The sequence below is a fragment of the Amblyraja radiata genome, chromosome 7 (genome assembly GCF_010909765.2).
Source record: "Amblyraja radiata isolate CabotCenter1 chromosome 7, sAmbRad1.1.pri, whole genome shotgun sequence".
Classification (NCBI taxonomy): Eukaryota; Metazoa; Chordata; class Chondrichthyes; order Rajiformes; family Rajidae; genus Amblyraja; species Amblyraja radiata.
Window position 1 is genome coordinate 65,307,700 of NC_045962.1, and position 18,221 is coordinate 65,325,920.

Here is an 18,221-nt window from a genome sequence, read left to right on the forward strand (position 1 = left end):
CACATATATATATATATGTGTATATGTATATATATATGTATATATGTGTATATATATATATATATGTATATGTATATGTATATATATATGTATATATATATATATATATATATATATATATATATATGTGTGTGTGTATATATATCTGTATATATATGTATATGTCTATCGGTTTGCATGGGTTTTCCCTTTGCACACAAACGGTACACGATAGCACTACGATTTATTATAATAATAATAATAATATAATATATCTTTTATATATATATGTATATATGTATAGATAAGCTTCAAGGAGAGGTTGGACAAACTTGGATTGTTTTCTTTAGAACACAGATTGAAGGAAAGCCTGTTAGAAGTATATCAATTTGTGAGAGACATATTTTGGTCAGAACCTTATTCCCAGGGTAGAAATGTCAAAGTTTGGAGGGCATGGCTTTAAGGTCAGAGAGTCAAGGCTTAAGTAAGATGTAGGGGACAAGTTTACTTTACACTGAGGAAGTTAAGTGCTGGTAATGGGCTGCCAGGCGTGGTTTGGGAAATACATATGATGGTAGCTTTTAAGAGTCTTTTAGATAGGTACATGGATATGCAGGAAATTGAGGGATAGGATCATGTGCAGGCAGATAAGATTAGTTTATCTTGGAACCATGATCAGCACAGACTTTGTGGGCTGAAGGGCCTGTTTCTGTGCCTTGAAGAAAGGTCCCAACCTGAAATGTCACATATCCATGTTCTCCAGGGATGCTGTCTGATCCCCTGAGTTATTCCAGCACTTGTGTCCTTCGTTTAAACCAGTGTCAGCAGTTCCTCGGTTCTCATAACTATTATTCCCTGGTGAAATCTGAATCAATTTGTTCAGCTTGTTTGTCTTTGTTATAATGTACTAACCAAAACAAGTAAAGGAGTGCTGGCCTTGCCAGTAATGCCTGCACCTCATCAATAAAAGAGACCTTTGTAATGCAACTTCAGTAATATTTTATTATCGAAAGTGTAAAGTGGTAAACTATGTTGCAGTTTCTATCTTCTTTAGCTGCCGTCTCTGGTGATCCATATTAATGGTCCATTGCTCCAGTAAATATATTCTGATTTAAGGTGTATCATATTTTCTTATTTCAATTTGGAGATTATATAACCTTTCAAAAATATATATTCTCAGCTTCGGTCTGGCAAATAAAAGTGAGTTGTATTATGGCCCCAAGAAACTTGTCATCATATCTTTCCACACAAAAAAAAATATGTTACTGCTTCCAACCATAACCCTTTTTACTTGGTCCTTGCATAATTATCTTTTCCTTAAATATGTTATTTTTTACTTGAACAAGTGCTCAGGAAATCTAAAAATGCATCTTTCATCCTATTATTTCCTCATTAGTTTGAATTAGATTCATATTTCCATTTGATGTGGAAGACAAACCGTTGGCTCACCAAGTCCATGATAGTTCTCAAAGAAATCCCATGAATCCCATTTCCCTATTTATTTTCCTGGCCATGATAATGAGTAGAACATGCAAACTCCACAAAGACAGTACTGATATTTAGGATCAAACCAGGATTATTGGAGGTGGGGCAGCACCATTACCAGTACTTTAAAATAACTATTTCCCCTCTAGGCATTTAATATCAAAGCCGAGAAAGGCACTCGTTACTCCAATGTCAATTCATCTTAAATTATGCATTCATATTGCTGACATAATTGAAGATCAGTTGACCTATAAATTTATACCTTAAATACTTGAAGAATTTTCGATAGAGAGTGTCATCCTCCAGTTGCATAGCACAATATTTATTTTTCAAATAATTAAGATATTCACAGTGATCAAATTTAAAAAAAAATGTAATCCAATGATATTTGTAACAAACTCGAAAAAACCCGCCATGATCACGACCAATAGTCAGATATTCTGTTTCCATGAAAACCATTGTCACATCAGAAGATCCACTCTCACCATTCAAAAATAATGAGGGGTGAATATTAAACACAGCCTTGACGGTATAACCCTCAAAAGCAAAGAAAAGGTAAATTCATAAGTTCTGGGAGCAGAATTAAGGGCCTGTCCCACTTGAGCGTCATTTCCGCGACATTTGGATATTTCAATTTGGATAATATATCCTGGAAGGCTTTTTGAAAAGAAAAAATGTATGGCTTATGTGGGAAAGCAATAAAATAAATTACATTTTTTTCCCCCTTCTGCTCAATTTGTAAACTTTTCCTGTCAATCGATAACTGTGGTCTTTTGGGCTGCAAATCTCAAGATGAGGATTGTAACGGTTTCATCTTCTTTGCTCCGGCCAATAATAACCGGGCTACTAATTATGTTGAACCACAAAATCAAATATACTTCATCAGTATTTGAATTTTAATGGTAACATTTAAAGTAAAGTATAATTTGTTCATTTCTTACCAATTTTGGCTTTACAAGTTCTGTTGTCAGGTTGCATCAAGTAGCCTTCGACACAGCCACAGATGTACGATCCATTGCTATTCATGCATGTTTGACTGCATGTTCCATATATGCTGCATTCATCCAAATCTGTCAGAGTTAAATAAGAAGTTAAATTGGTACATATATGTATGGCATGTCCTAGAAACTGTCCTGCAATCATAAATCAGTTGTGTACAATGGCCGATCTGTATCAAAATAGAGGTATTAGAAACATAGAAACATAGAAAATAGGTGCAGGAGTAGGCCATTCGGCCCTTTGAGCCTGCACCGCCATTCAATATGATCATGGCTGATCATCCAACTCAGTATTCTGTACCTGCCTTCTCTCCATACCCCCTGATCCCTTTAGCCACAAGGGCCACATCTAACTCCCTCTTAAATATAGCCAATGAACTGGCCTCAACTACCTTCTGTGGCAGAGAATTCCAGAGATTCACCACTCTCTGTGTGAAAAATGTTTTCCTCATCTCGGTCCTAAAAGATTTCCCCCTTATCCTTCAACTGTGACCCCTTGTTCTGGACTTCCCCAACATCGGGAACAATCTTCCTGCATCTAGCCTGTCCAACCTCTTAAATTTTTTGTAAGTTTCTATAAGATCCCCCCTCAATCTTCTAAATTCTAGCGAGTACAAGCCGAGTCTATCCAGTCTTTCTTCATATGAAAGTCCTGACATCCCAGGAATCAGTCTGGTGAACCTTCTCTGTACTCGCTCTATGGCAAGAATGTCTTTCTTCAGATTAGGAGACCAAAACTGTATGCAATACTCCAGGTGTGGTCTCACCAAGATTCTTGTGTTCTTGTGTTCCCCAACATCTTTATTAAATTGATAGGTAGAAAAAATGGTGGCTTAAACACAACAAAATATCTTGCTATTCTAAAGCTTTGAATGTTAGACACAGGCCCTTCAGCCCACCGAGTCTGCACCAACCAGCTATTATCTCAAATTCTAGCACTACCCTACACATTAGGAACAATTCCTACAAGTTTATGGTAGCCAATTAACTTACAAACCTGTACATCTTTAGAGTGGTCAAAGGGAGAATATACAAACAGCACCCATAGTTAGGATCGAACCCAGGTCTCTGGCACTGTAAGGCATCAACTCTACTACTGTGCTACTCTAATTTTCCTGGGCTCGGAACCTCAGATTTATAGTTCAAAAATGGGGAATGCCACACTCAGGAGGTTTTAATTGAAAAGATTAAGGTCTCATTTGGATTTTATATTACTCAAATGATTCATATCTGTCACTGTGTTATAATAAATAAAACGTTTCTGTTATGGAAATTTTGCTTTCATTGGGTTTCTGATGTGGTATTTTGGAAGCTAGAACAGAAAATGTTAAAATCTGAAACAAAATGCAATAATGCTACTTGCAATCAGATGATATAAACAAAAGCTTTGGGGGTACTGGCAATAAATATTTAAAAATGGTGGAAATATTCAGTAGCTGAGGAAACCTTCTTTACAGAGCTAACATCAGGTAGATGAATTTTTATCTGAGCACAATAACGCAATGATGTATGCAAGAGCTCGATCTGTTATAAATATCATGGTTTAGTTGGCAGAAGTATGACACTTGCTTTCTTATTTTTTTACAGATGTTAAATTTTGTCATGAGGAAAGAAAAATGTGTGTTAAAAGTTCATAGAATACAAAAATAGTTTCAAGCTAGAAATTCCAATGGTTCACGCAGTTGATTTCTTTCCACCTGGATATTTATGAGATGTTTCCTGGGTAAATGTAACATTTGTTACTAGCTTTATACAACAATGCACAGCAGGCTGGCATGTTCAGATACTTCTATGTAGTAACATGAAAGAGCCTTAGACTCTTAAAAGATACTATCATCAATATAATTCTGGGTGATATTGAATCAATCACTGAGCTGCTCTAAGATCAGACGTAGCAGATTTAAATTGCTCCCTCCTCAGTAAATAAAAAGATCAATTTCAAATCGTTCTAAAGGAATCGTTGTGTATTTCTGGTCGGGAAGATCACACTCAACGATGCCGTTATAGTATGCCTGAATTTTACGTGATTAGGATTCACCTTTTTTAGATGTGCTCAATAAGTCATGGCCAACACAGGAAACAATCTCTACTGTGGAAAATTTCATCTAATGATCCCAAAAGTGAATGCAGGACTAAATATATGTGGTTGAGAAATGCCTCACTGAAAAAGTACCTTGAAGTGATCCAAAAACCTCAGTGCCTTGAGGTTCTTCAAAGCAGTCCAGAATTGTGTCATCCAAATTCATTCTATATGGTTAAAGAAAATGTTCCCAGTAGAACCTCATCAATGAAGAAACTCAGTGTGAGATTACATTACCATGATTTAATGTTAAAAGGGCTTTCCAAAGATGTTAAATAGCAATTGTGTGCTTCAAGTCATACATGTGGTAACTGCACTCTTGGCCAAATTGTGCAATCCCTGTCCATTATCTTCAAGATCCCCATTATGGCCATAGTTTAAAAACACTATAATCAGGTGTGTTTTTTGCCTGTGCAAAAACAACTCAGTTAAACTTTCTCTAATAATATTTGGCTTTTCAACACCTATAATCATAACTTGGTAGTAGTTCTTTATTCAGGGCTTGGTATCTAGGCTCATAGAAACTTCACGAGCTAAAGAAAACTTGGTTTAAATAATGGAAGTTAGTTTTGCAGCTTGATTTCACCTCCAGGCAAACACAATGAAAGCAACTCGGGAAAGTTCACAGGAAGATTAATATTTCACCACCATAAATTGCATCAAACTATTTCTGGCTAAACATGACTTAAATTGCACAATACCTATACATGAATAATGATTCTTCAGAAAACAGTTAACTGACCTTCACAGCCTTTCCCATCTGGTGCTATATTAAAACCGTTATTGCAGTAGCAAGTTGTACCATTTCTTGTGACTGCACACCGATACTGACACTGGGCTCGGGCACAGGAGGATGCAAATTCTGAAAGGAAACATATAAAGTTTTGAGTACATATATTTCCTTTGAAAACAAAAAAACAATGCATCCTTACAGAAAGAATGAAGAATTTCTGGGCATAAGATTCGGATCCATAGTCTTGCACTTTTTCTTCAGCTTGTTTTGCCTACTATCCACAAAGATCAGATAGACAATACATGAATACAATCGTCAAACTCAGATAAAATAGCTAGAGCAAAGCGTACTGTACATAGTTCTCAACATTGCAGTGCATCAGTCCACAGACAAAGTCCAATGTCTACAATGTGTTATAGCTGAATTAGACAGTACCCTACTTTATGGAAGGAACATTCAGAAGCCTGATAACAGAGGAGTCTGTTCCTCTGTTCCTGAGTCTAGTGATGCATGCTTTCAACTTTCAACTTTCTCTGCCCTCTGTTGGAAAGGAGCAAGGAGAAGAAATGACTGGGTGGCATAAGTCTTTGATTATGTCGGCTGCTTTTCCGAGGCAGCGTGAAGTATAGTTGGAGTCAATGGTAGGAAGTGTGATCTGTGTGTTGGACTGGGCTACATCTACAACTCTTTGCAATTTCTTGCAGTCTTGGGCAGTGTCTATTAATTGAAAATGCTGGCAGCAATGAATGCTTCATGGGTCAGTGGGAGGATTAAGATTGGGAAAGGCTAACATAGTTTGTAGCCCAGTCTGAGTGCTTAAGGCTAACTTGCATGTCTAGAAATAGGGAGGCATTGTTGCTGGTGCAGTGATAGATTTTCAGAATCGAAATCCTCAGGAAAATATTCCTCACAGAAATGTAGATGGAAAAATACCCCCCTCCCTAACTTGCCAAGATGGATTTGACTTTAATTTAAAAGCTTTATTTCCTTTTCCTTCGCTTTTTGCACTTCTGCAGTTTGATCTGCACTGATTTTGTCCACTCTTCCAGAAATGCTGGAGGTAAGGGGAATATCTATTTATTCATCTACTTATGGGAGCAACTGTCCTCACCATGTGATTTATTCATTTCAATTTTCATCGACTCTAGATATGAATGTTGTTGGCAAAATCAACATATGTTGCCCTATGCTTGAAGGTACTCCCACAATTGGACTGGTGGTTCTAGGATTTTTACCCAGTGATGCTGAAGGAATGATAATCTGTTTCCAGGTCAGAAAGGAAAACAATATGGTCTGATACGGTATGCATAATTGTATAGGCAGTCAAAATGCACTGTTTTGGAACAAGGCAGTCCTACAGTGCCACACCCATCCCTCTTCCCCAAAAAATGCAAGTCTATGAATCCAGATCTTATGGCCAGGAAATCTTCATTCTTTCTGTTATTGTCCCATTCATCCTAATGGATGCTTGATCATGAGTAAACATAAAATTCAATTATTGCATAATTAATACATATCAAAGATTATGAGATATTATCCCCACTAACGCAAAATGTCAAGGAGATGGGAATTAATTTTCCCAATGTTTTTTTTTGTTATTTACAGTAAACTATATGAGCATAAACTCTGTGGACTATTTATATTTCATCATCTTCTCACATCACATCAATCTTTCACAAGTCTGTGTCCACAATTCCACAAAAATGTCTCTCCATTCAATAAAATAAATGAATGTAACAACCTAATCTGTAAAGTGTTTGAGATAACTATCGATCATCCACACCAACCTTTGTAGCTGGCCCTACTTCAATTGCCATTGACTTAGTTACAGTGGACATTGATTCGTTTGGGACAATGGAAGGCAGCTGTACATTTTTATTGCTTGCTACTGTATAGAGGAGGATTTGCAGCAGTCAACAAAGCAAACAGTGCAAATTGACTTGAACATAATTATGCAGGCTAATGATCTTTCTGGAAAAGACAATGAAGGCTATATTTGATAATCCTTGAAAATAGTCTGTGGATTGCAATGTAAGATTAACTCATGCTTGTTGTTGCTGAAGATAGACACAAAAAGCTGGAATAACTCAGCGGGACAGGCAGTATCTCTGGAGAGAAGGAATGGGTGACGTTTCGGGTCTAGTATGGTCTCGGAATCATGGATGCTCCCGAGGCAGTACAGCTGCAAGTACAGCTGCAACAGGAAACACTTTCCACAGGTACACTGTCTGGCACAATACAAAAGTTAATCTCACGCCTCAACTAGCTTCCAGGCATACACTCTCTCATCAACATTGCACTTGGCTCATACTGTCAGGAATTAACGTTCCTAGAATAGGGAACACAATGTCAATTATGTAGGGCTGAGATAAGAAGAAACTGCTCTACTCAGAACATAGCAGAGTTTGAATTCTTTACTTTTGGCATTTGTAAATGTTCAGTTCTCGAGTATATTCAAGGTTGAGATTGATAAATGTTGAACACAGTGAATCAAAGGATATGAGGATGAAATAGAAAATTAAATTGGATGGTAGCGTTTAGTTTAGAACTACAGCATGTTTCTGGCGCTATTCGGCAGCTGCACTACCAGCTGCACCAAAGAAGGTTTAAGGTGAGAGGGGAAATATTTAACATAGGAACTTGATGGCCTACTTTTTCGTACAGATGGTGGGTATTTGGAACAATTTGCCAGAGAAATTAATGGAGGCAGACATGATTTATACGTTTAAAACACATTTGGTCCGGTACATAGTTAGGAAATGTTTAGAATGATATGGATCGAGCAAGGGCAAATGAGGCTAGTTTAGATGAGGCATCTTGGCTGGCATAGATGAGTTTGGTCAAAGAGCTTATTTCAGTGCTGTATTAATGAGGATCAGCCATGTTCTTAATAAATAGCTCGAGCGAGTATGGCAGACTTTTGGCCTCTTACCTTTCTATTTTGATTGTACAGAGCATTGAAACTGACCCTTTGGCCAACTTATTCAAAAGTGGCTCAGCACTTCAACTCCCCCTCCCATTCCCAATCCGACCTCTCTGTCCTGGGTCTCCTCCATTGCCAGAGTGAGCAACAGCGGAAATTGGAGGAACAGCACCTCATATTCCGTCTGGGGTCCTTGCGTCCTTATGGCATCAACATTGAATTCCCCCAATTTGGCTAGCCTGTGCTGTCTCCTCCCCTTCCTTCACCCTCTAGCTGTCTCCTCCCACCTTCCCATCCGCCCGCCCTCGGGCTCCTCCTCCTCCTCCCTTTTCCTTCTTTCTTTCCCCACCCCCATCAGTCTGAAGAAGGGTTTCGGCCCGAAACGTCGCCTATTTCCTTCGCTCCATAGATGCTGCTGCACCCGCTGAGTTTCCCCAGCAATTTTGTGTACCTTTGGCCAACTTAGTCCACACTGACCATCTACTGCTGAATCCAAGCACCAACCTGTTCACACTAATCCTAGCCTGTCCCACTTCTGCATCCTCTCCCTAACGCACTAGAGGTAATTTTACCAAGGTCATTTCACTTACAAACCAGCATGTAATTTGGATGTGGGACCAGAGCCAGAGTGTTAATAATATTTCTTGCCCATCCTTTGTTCTCTACAGCCTTCTTGTCAACACATTCACATCATTTCAGCCTGTCTTCCATCCCATCTTTCTATCTTGCAGCTTGTGCTCTTAGATTTATCACCATCTACTTGTCGCTTATCCTGCCAGTTATCTTTAGCATAAACCTTCAGAACACCATTGGCAGCAGTGCTTTGATATTAATTCTCGATTAATTTGAAAAAGCAATTCTCGTCTCCGATGCCCACTATTGTACTAATTTAACATACTGGCTCCAATCAAGTTACTGCTCATTGGTATGTGAATTTATGAAATCACTCATGCCTATTGCCATGTTACCCATTGATCTGTAAATTCATTAATTTCCTTTTGCTACTTTTATAACAATTAATTTATTCAGTGGTGTCCAGTTTACTCAATTTATAACTTCTGTGCTTCAGTTTTCGCACATAACAGTTTCTGCATCTGGACGGGTTGAAATCCTTGTGACTGGGATTATAATTTCTTTAATTTCATTTCCCATGGTTATGAACAACCTTGCAAACTCAGGTCAAGCTTCTCCAATTCCACACAGTATTTTCATTTTATCTTTAAGTAGTTCTGTAAACCAAACATGCACACACGCGTATGTGAAAGATACAATATTTTGTTTTATGTGAAGGGTCCTGACCCGAAACATTGCCTCTCCACATCATCTAGACATGCAGCCTGACACACTGAGTTACTCCAGAACTTTGTATTTTGCACAATATTCCAACATCTGCAGTTCCTTGCATGTATAATGTTTAAATGACATAAAATATACACCCTATTTATGAGATTATCGGTATGTCACCATCAATTTCTTTGAGAACAACAAATTAAAACTTTTCCCAAGCTCCAAATTCAAGGACAGTTTCTTCCAGATTCAGGGTTTCTTCTCAGCTATTATCTGGCAACTGAACAGTCCTCTCATCAGCTAGAGCGCTGGCTGACCTCCGCACCTGCCTTATTGGAGACCTTTGAACTATTGTTAATCGGACTTTATCTTGCACTAAATGTTGTACCCTTCATCCTTTATCTGTGCGCTGTGGACTGCTTGATTGTAATCGTGTATAATCTTTTCTTTGTTTGGATAGAATGCACACGAAAGCTTTTCACTGTACTTCTGTAAATGTGGCAATAATAAACTAAGCACTAAACTGATGTGTTAAGTAAGTAAGTAAGTTTATTGGCCAAGTATTCACATACAAGGAATTTGCCTTGGTGCTCCGCCCACAAGTAACAACATGACATACATTGACAGTCGGGAATGACTCAGGAAACACCAAACATTAATAATAATAACATTAATGATAAAACACCATTGATCAAGCATGTGAACCAGCAAAATATCAGATCAAAGGGAGGCTACAGATTTTTGGCTGTTGAGTAGAGCAACTACTCGTGGATAAAAACTGTTTTTATCTGTGGATAAAAACTGTTTTAGAAGTGATACAAGAGAAAAAACTAATTTGTTTTTGCAACTGTTCTATAATTCTATATTTAACACATATGCACTTTTTTGTATTCTGAAAATGTTTCTAGTCAGTACATTAAATGGTGAGGTTGTGAAAGTATTGCACTTAAGAGCATAAGGACTTTTGTGTTTAATCAAGAGAAGGTTTATTCTACTTGTAATCCTAAACATATTATCTGGAGCTACTTAACGAAAGGGACAATTTCGAGATCATCAAATAGAGTAGACTACATCAGCTTAATGCCCCAAAAACATCTAATGCAAGTTTCAGATTCCACTGGAAAATTTGGCACAAAGTGGAATGTGTGAAGGCATGTGACAGCAGAGGGAAACAATGCCAGTAGAACTCAGTGAGTTAAGCAGCAACTGTGGAAGCAAAGGAATGCTGTTACTTTGGTTTGAGACCAGAATCAGGACTGGGAATGTAAAGGGAAGAAAGCCAGTATGTGGGCGTAAGAGGGACAGGTAAGGATTTGTATCATCTCCAGCCATTTCTTTGGTTTACTTGGTGAGGAATGGCTTGAAGTTGGCAGTTTGGCAACCTATTGAAGTTTTGGAACAGAATTGTGAAAAGCACCACTCATAACAAGCACCACTAATGAAGTTTGGGATTTCCATATTCATGCACCAACTTTCCTGGGAGTAGTAGGTTTTCTCATGCACCCCTTCATTCTAAACTGATCCCAAGAGGGGTGCCATCAAGATAAATATAACACATTTTCTTCATTTGGACCAGGAAGAAAGGCATTTCTTCAGTCCCATGTACAAAGAATAAAGACATAAAATTCTGAAGATACTGAAAAATTGAGCCAAAAGCGAACTGCTGGTGGAATTCAACAGTCAATGCAGAATCTGTGATGCAAATGGAATTATCAACATTTCAGGAAGAGACCCTGCATCAGATAGAATGGATTTTTGCTGCCCAAAACTGATCGCCTCAGCCAGGATACTTGCATCAACATCTATCAGTCTTAATGTTTCCCCCCATGTTATTTGCCTTAATCTTACAGTTTTTCATGTGCAATTATTCAAAGGCAAGGGGTGAGCAGTTGACTGGCATGTTTTGCTCTGCCTATTTTTCACAGTGCATCATAAAATTAACCTTTTCAATTAAATCAAGTAATGCTGTATGTGTAAGATATGGCAGCATTAATTCTTTTTTTGCATCATTATGTGAAGATAGGCACACCTGAACATATAGTCCAGCCTCATTATAATATTATTACATCTGTTGACTTGTTCTGAAATAAAACTGCTAACCGGTTTACATCTCATTTCACCTCACCAAGTTTAATAGTTTTGAAGATGATGGAGAAACAATCATTTGGGATTCCAAAGAACATTGTTACAGTATATGCTTGGGTTACAATATTATTCAAATATATATAGAACAGAGTGAATTAATTGTAATATGCTCAGAATATTTACGGATTGATTGGTAGCACTGAACGTCAAGGTGGGGATCAATATCAAATTCAAATGTGTAAAATTAGGCCTTTAAAATACCCCTCAAAGTATTCAGAGTTCTTTTTGCTCTGCAGATTATTTTTCCTCAGTTAAGCGAATGTCAGCTGTGAAATAAACATCCATCCAGCGAACCAATGGACCAGGTCTCTATAAAATGACATATTTGTCTTCTGTGTGAAATGTTGCCCTTTCATAAGGTGCCATATGCCATGTCTAAGCAAGAAGTTCCTTATGCTGCTCTAATATTTGTTTGGTTTTTGTCAACCAAAAACTGACCTTCAATTTGATTACACATTCTTCTCTACTGGTTTTGTGCAATAATTCTTAGTTTTACCAATGGGAAATAAGTTAACATGTTTTCATTATTTTTTGGAAAAGTTAGCAGTTTAGCTTTGCTGGTAGAAAATATTCAATTTGGCTTTAAAACCTCAATTCAAATCATGGGAAAACAGAGTACCTCAAACGGATCAAGAAATGGAGACAAATAATAATGTAACTGTCAGAAATATATCGTTTCACTATCAAAAATCATAGTTCTTACAACATGTCAACTGTATAACATGGAGTACATGAAACAATTTGTATTTGTAAGTTGCAGCACAGTGGCAGAGCAGTAGAGCTGCTGCCTCACAGTACCAGAGAACCAGAACCAGTCTGAAGAAGGGTTTCGGCCCGAAACATTGCCTATCTCCTTCGCTCCATAGATGCTGCTGCACCCGCTGAGTTTCTCCAGCATTTTTGTGAACCGGATTCAATGCTGTCCTTGGGTTCTGTCTGCACATTCTCCCTGAAACCCTGTGGGTTTCCTCCCACATTCCAAAGCTGTGCGGGTTTGTAGGTTAATTGGCCTCTGTAAATTGCCCTCAGTATGTAGTGGGATAACTAGTGTGAAAGGGTGATCAATGGTCAGCAGGGACTCGGTGGGCCAAAGGGCCTGTTTCACTGTGCGTATCTCTAAACCTAAACCTGTAAGCAAGACATTATTTTTAGTGTCTATTAATGGGATGAACTGTTCATGCACATTACTGTCAAGCCTGGTATTGATTCCCACATCCCTAAAATTGCCTTGAAAAGTGGTCATGAGCCACTTTCATGAACTGCAGCATCTAATATGTTTTAAATTAATTCCTCTTTTAGATGATATCAGTAGTTTAGTTTAATTTAGAGATTATTAGCGGAAACAGGCCCTTCGGCCCACATAGCGATCCCCGCATACTGACACTATCCTACACAGACTAGAGATAATTTAGAATTTTACCAACCCACAAACCTTTATGCCTTTGGAATGTGCGAGGAAACCAGAGTTCCCAGGAAAAACCCATGCAGGTCACGGGGAAAACGTATAAAATTTGTACAGACACAAACCGTAGTCAGGATCGAACCCGGGTCTCTGGCGCAGTAAGGCAGCGACTCGATCACAGCACCTCCGGGCCAACACTGCAAACAGTTGGTGAAGCATCAGCTAATAATGACATGGCTATTGAGATAATCTGGGCAGCTTCTCAGTTTGATAAATGTGTTTCAACTGTTCTGCTCAAATTAAAAAATAAATGAAAGTAATGTGCAGTGATGGACTGAATTCCTAATTTTGTTTTCCTGAAATAATTGAAGGTTGAACACTGAGACATGTTTTAAGGACCAATCTCCGTTCATTCAAGTTAATAGTTTACTATTTTTGAATATGATTGCAATTTGCACAATGAAAAATCATTGTTGAACCCCTGTCTCCATTACTCAAATGTGATATGGCTGGCAATGAATCTTTACAGAGGGATGGTTACTTGAGAGAGCACAAGGAAAACTAAAGGTTTTTTTTGGAAAAGATTAATTTTCTTCCAACTAGTTATGTTTCTAATATACATTTTCATTAACATTCTCCACAAGAGTTTATCCAATTTGCATTTAAATTGCCAAGCCAATTGTTAATTGTTCTTTTTCAAAATGGTTGTAAGGGGCATTTTCGAAAGTTCAAGGCAAAAGTTTACTCAAGGACAATTTAAAAAAAAACATGGTGTGCGTTTGGCTCTGCAGTGCCGTTTTCCACTGGATTACATAATGTTGCTGGATTAAATAAAAAGAGGAGCAATAAGGTTTTCTCTTGCCATCTATTAAATGCAAAGTAGGCATCCCACTGAGTTTCTCCAGAATTTTTGTCTACTATCAAATGCAAAGGATTTGTTTCTATGCCTTTGAGTTTATTTTTGTATGTGTAAAATCTGCCCTATAACAATTCTTGAGTGGGTCTTAAAAGCACTGCAGGGAAAATCCAAGATGATCTATCAGGCATTGTAGTTGAGGCAACAAGGATCAGAGAAGCTGTGGAACTCGTGCTATAAAGCACAGTGGGTACTTGCAGGAACAGAAACCTGTGATTATTGCTATCCACAATTATTTTGAAACCAGTACAAAACTAAAATTGTTCAGCGGATGGCATAATCTTATTGCAGTGTTGCCTTGAAATGCTGTATGATAGTAATTGACTGAAATAATGTTTTTAAGCCATCGTTTAAAGTTGTGGTTCTGAACATGTAACTTGATTTGATTATGTGGCAGAATGCATTTGGATAAAAATAGAAGTCTTGCACTCTGGAATAGTATAACTGTGTACCAGCAAGTGAAGGATGAATGAAAACCAAACAGAAAACATATATTACATCAAAAAAAGCTTATTAATTTTATAAGATGATATGCTTTCAATAAAAATGTTCAGAAAAAGATTTAAGAAATATTAACAATCATGGAAATAAACACCTTCTGCATTTGGTAAAATAGCTTATGATTTGGCCCTTTGTTGCTGCTGACCATGATACCATTTTAAATTGCACATCTGCTGCATGTGCTCAATATTCCTTCACTACCAGCATGTTCATGTGTTTGTCTAAATGCCTCTTAAATGTTGCTATCATATTTTCTTCCACTACTTCCAGACATTGACACTGTTCGACTTCTACTTCCTGTAAAAAAAAAAAGTATATTCTAATCTTTCTCCCACTTGCCTTAAAGCTGTGGCCTCAAGTGTTTGACATCTTATACCCTATGAAAAATACTCTGACCATCTACCCTGCCTATACCGCTCATAATATTACATACTTCTATCAGGCCACCCCTCAGCCTCTGGTGTTCAATTCAAGCAAAACAATCCAATTTTGTACAACCCCTCATAGACTATTACACTCCAATCCAGGCAACATCCTGATGAACCTCTTCTGCACACTCTCTGGAGTTTCACAATCCCTTCTGAAAATGTGCGACCAGATTACATACAGTACTGCAAATGTGGCCTTAACAAATATTTTATTCAGCTGTCAATATTACTTTTCTACATTTATACCCAATTCATTAACCAATTAAGGCATTTATTGTTAATTTTTGCCCTGATATAAAAGTTATATTTATGCCAGCATGGAAAGCTACAGATTTTCATTAGTTATATAAGATAACAAAACAATTGGACACATATTACAGCCAGGCTTGATGCAAAGATAGAATGAAGAAGTAGGAAATTCATTAGTGTGGGCATTGATGCCTTTTCTTATATCACCAGATTTTTGATGTGCATTAATCACTTTTAAAAAAAAATTTAAACTGTAAAAAAGACAATTAACTGTATTTTCAACATAATATTGCTACTAAATTGAAATAGCTTCATTCATTAAGATTACGTTTCCATACTTTTATATGCACTTGAAATAAGGCAAGAAAAGTACAAAACACCAAATGGTATTATGCTAATTTTATAAAATAAAGACTGAAGTTTGCATCCAAATGGAAAATGACAGCTCAGAATACATTATATTTCTAATCATTATCGAATGCACATCCTCCAGTTAAGACCTGAAAGATGAGGAATAAAGTGCACTTCACATTTAGAATCTCAGGTAGTACAATCTACTGCATGCCACTTTACCTGCCAATCTAACTCCTCAATAGATTCAGAATATTGAGAGTTTTATGCTGGGTAATCAGAACTGAGAGGTTTATATAGTTAGTAGATCTTTAGTCCCAGCTCGAGTAAAGAAAGAAAAGCACTATTAAGTTAAATTTTGCAGTAAAATCTGCCTTGAATGAAAAAAAAATTCTAAGGGGAAACCAATCTGTTTATAGAACCTTCGCACTGCATTCTGATTGCATTGTCCCTTTAGAACTCAGCTGCGGCTGGTAAAATTAATCACGTAGCCATTGAAAATGACAAATAATTACTTGCCTTGATACTTGTTCAATTAAAAAAAAATGTGATACACAGCCTTTGGTAATAACTTCTAAACTCTATTATAAATACCTTTATTTTTTAAATGCTTGCAGGAAGTAACAAGGGCCATTGATCAGGGTAGAAAAATTTGAGGGCTTTCGGGTAATATAGACCAGCCAAGTAAATAGGAATATGGCTGATGCAAGCAAATGTGGAGAAATATGAAGGTAATCCTTTTGGTGCACAAAACAAAAAGTAGGGAGTTTATTTCTTATCATACGAAAAGAGAGGCCTGTTTTCTCTAACCTTTAGAAGAATGAGGACATAGCATTAAAACTTACAAAATTCTAAAAGGTTTCCATCTGCAGAATTCAAGGAGGAGTTTTTCCTAGTAGTGAGGGTACACACTCCTTGAAATAGGGATGGGTCAGTTAGGTTCGAGGTGAGCAGGAATTTCTTCATTCAGTGTAGAATGAATCTTTGGAATCCTGGATATTTATAGAAGCTTATTTATTAAATTCAAACCAGATATGGATATAAAATAAAATGAGTTTTAAGGATTGTGCAATCAAATGTGTTGAGGGTCAAGATCAGTCTAATATTGCTTTTCTTTCTTTCTTTACTCAAGTCAGAACTGAAGACTTAGTAACAGTATAAAACTCTCAATTCTGAAGGGGGGGGTAAGAAAGGGGAGGGAAAGAGAGGGGGGGGGGAAGAGAGGGGAGGGGGAAGAGAGGGGGGGAAGAGAGGGGGGGGAAGAGAGGGGGGGGGGAAGAGAGGGGGGGAGAGAAAAGGGGGGGGCGGGGGAGAGAAAAGGGGGGGGCGGGGAGAGAAAAGGGGGGGGGGGGGGGGAGAGAAAGGGGGGGCGGGGGAGAGAGGGGGGGGGGGGGGGGGAGAGGAGGGGGGGGAGAGAGAGAAAGGGGGAGAGAGGGGAGAGAGGGGGAAGAAAGAGAGAGAAGGAGTGAGGGAGAGAGAGAGAAGGGGAGAGAGAGGGGGGAGAGAGAGGAGAGAAGGGGGGGGAGGAGAGAGAGAAGGGGGGGGGGAGAGAGAGAGAAGGGGGGGAGAGAGAGAGAAGGGGGGGGGAGAGAGAGAAGGGGGAGGCGGGAGAGAGAGAAGGGGGGGGGCGGAGAGAGAGAGAGGGGAGGGGGGGGGAGAGAGAGGGGGGGAGGGAGAGAGAGGGGGGGGGGGGGAGAGAGAAGAGGGGGCGGGAGAGAGAAGGGGGGGAGAGAGAAGGGGGGGCGGGAGAGAGAAGGGGTGGGAGAGAGAGAGGGGGGGAGGGGGGGGGAGAGAGAAAGGGGGGGCGGAGAGAGAGAAGGGGGGGGCGGGAGAGAGAAGGGGGGGCGGGAGAGAGAGAAGGGGGGGGGGGAGAGAGGGGGGGGGGGGGAGAGAGAGAAGGGGGGGGGGGAGAGAAGGGGGGGGGAGAGAGAAGGGGGGGGGGGAGAGAGAAGGGGGGGGGGAGAGAGAAGGGGGGGGGGGAGAGAGAAGGGGGGGGGGGGAGAGAGAAGGGGGGCGGGAAGAGAAGGGGGGGGCGGGAAGAGAAGGGGGGCGGGAGAGAGAAGGGGGGGGAGAGAGAAGGGGGGGCGGGAGAGAGAAGGGGGCGGGAGAGAGAGAAGGGGGCGGGAGAGAGAAGGGGGCGGGAGAGAGAAGGGGGGGTCGGGAGAGAGAAGGGGGGGCGGGAGAGAGAAGGGGGGGCGGGAGAGAGAAGGGGGGGCAGGAGAGAGAAGGGGAGGGCGGGAGAGAGAAGGGGAGGGCGGGAGAGAGAAGGGGGGGCGGGAGAGAGAAGGGGGGGCGGGAGAGAGAAGGGGGGGGCGGGGGAGAGAGAATGGGGGGCGGGAGAGAGAAGGGGGGGCGGGAGAGAGAAGGGGGGGGCGGGAGAGAGAAGGGGGGGAGGGAGAGAGAATGGCGGGCGGGAGATAGAAGGGGGGATTTAAATTGGGATTTAATTGGGATTGGAATTTGGATTTAAAAGGAGTAAATTGGGACTTTTTGTTTTATGGGAAAGATGTGGAAGAGAAATGGAGGACATTTAAAGGTGAAATTTTAAGAGTACAGAATCTTTATGTCCCTGTTCGGTTGAAAGGAAATAGTAAAAATTGGAAAGAGCCATGGTTTTCAAGGGAAATTGGACACTTGGTTTGGAAAAAGAGAGAGATCTACAATAATTATAGGCGGCATGGCGTAAATGAGGTGCTTGAGGAGTGTAAAGAATGTAAAAAGAATCTTAAGAAAGAAATTAGAAA

At 39.5% G+C, this 18,221-nt stretch overlaps 1 protein-coding gene across 1 annotated transcript in view; it reads right to left on the reverse strand.

Annotated features, from left to right (window-relative positions):
• lrp1b (LDL receptor related protein 1B) overlaps positions 1–18,221 on the reverse strand; it is a 1,292,371-nt gene that overhangs the window by 990,554 nt on the left and 283,596 nt on the right. The window contains exons 4-5 of the mRNA XM_033023505.1: positions 5,285–5,404; positions 2,406–2,534 (exon numbers count right to left, since the gene is read on the reverse strand). Coding sequence (XP_032879396.1) covers positions 2,406–2,534; positions 5,285–5,404 — 249 coding nt within the window. The remainder of the gene's footprint in view (positions 1–2,405; positions 2,535–5,284; positions 5,405–18,221) is intronic.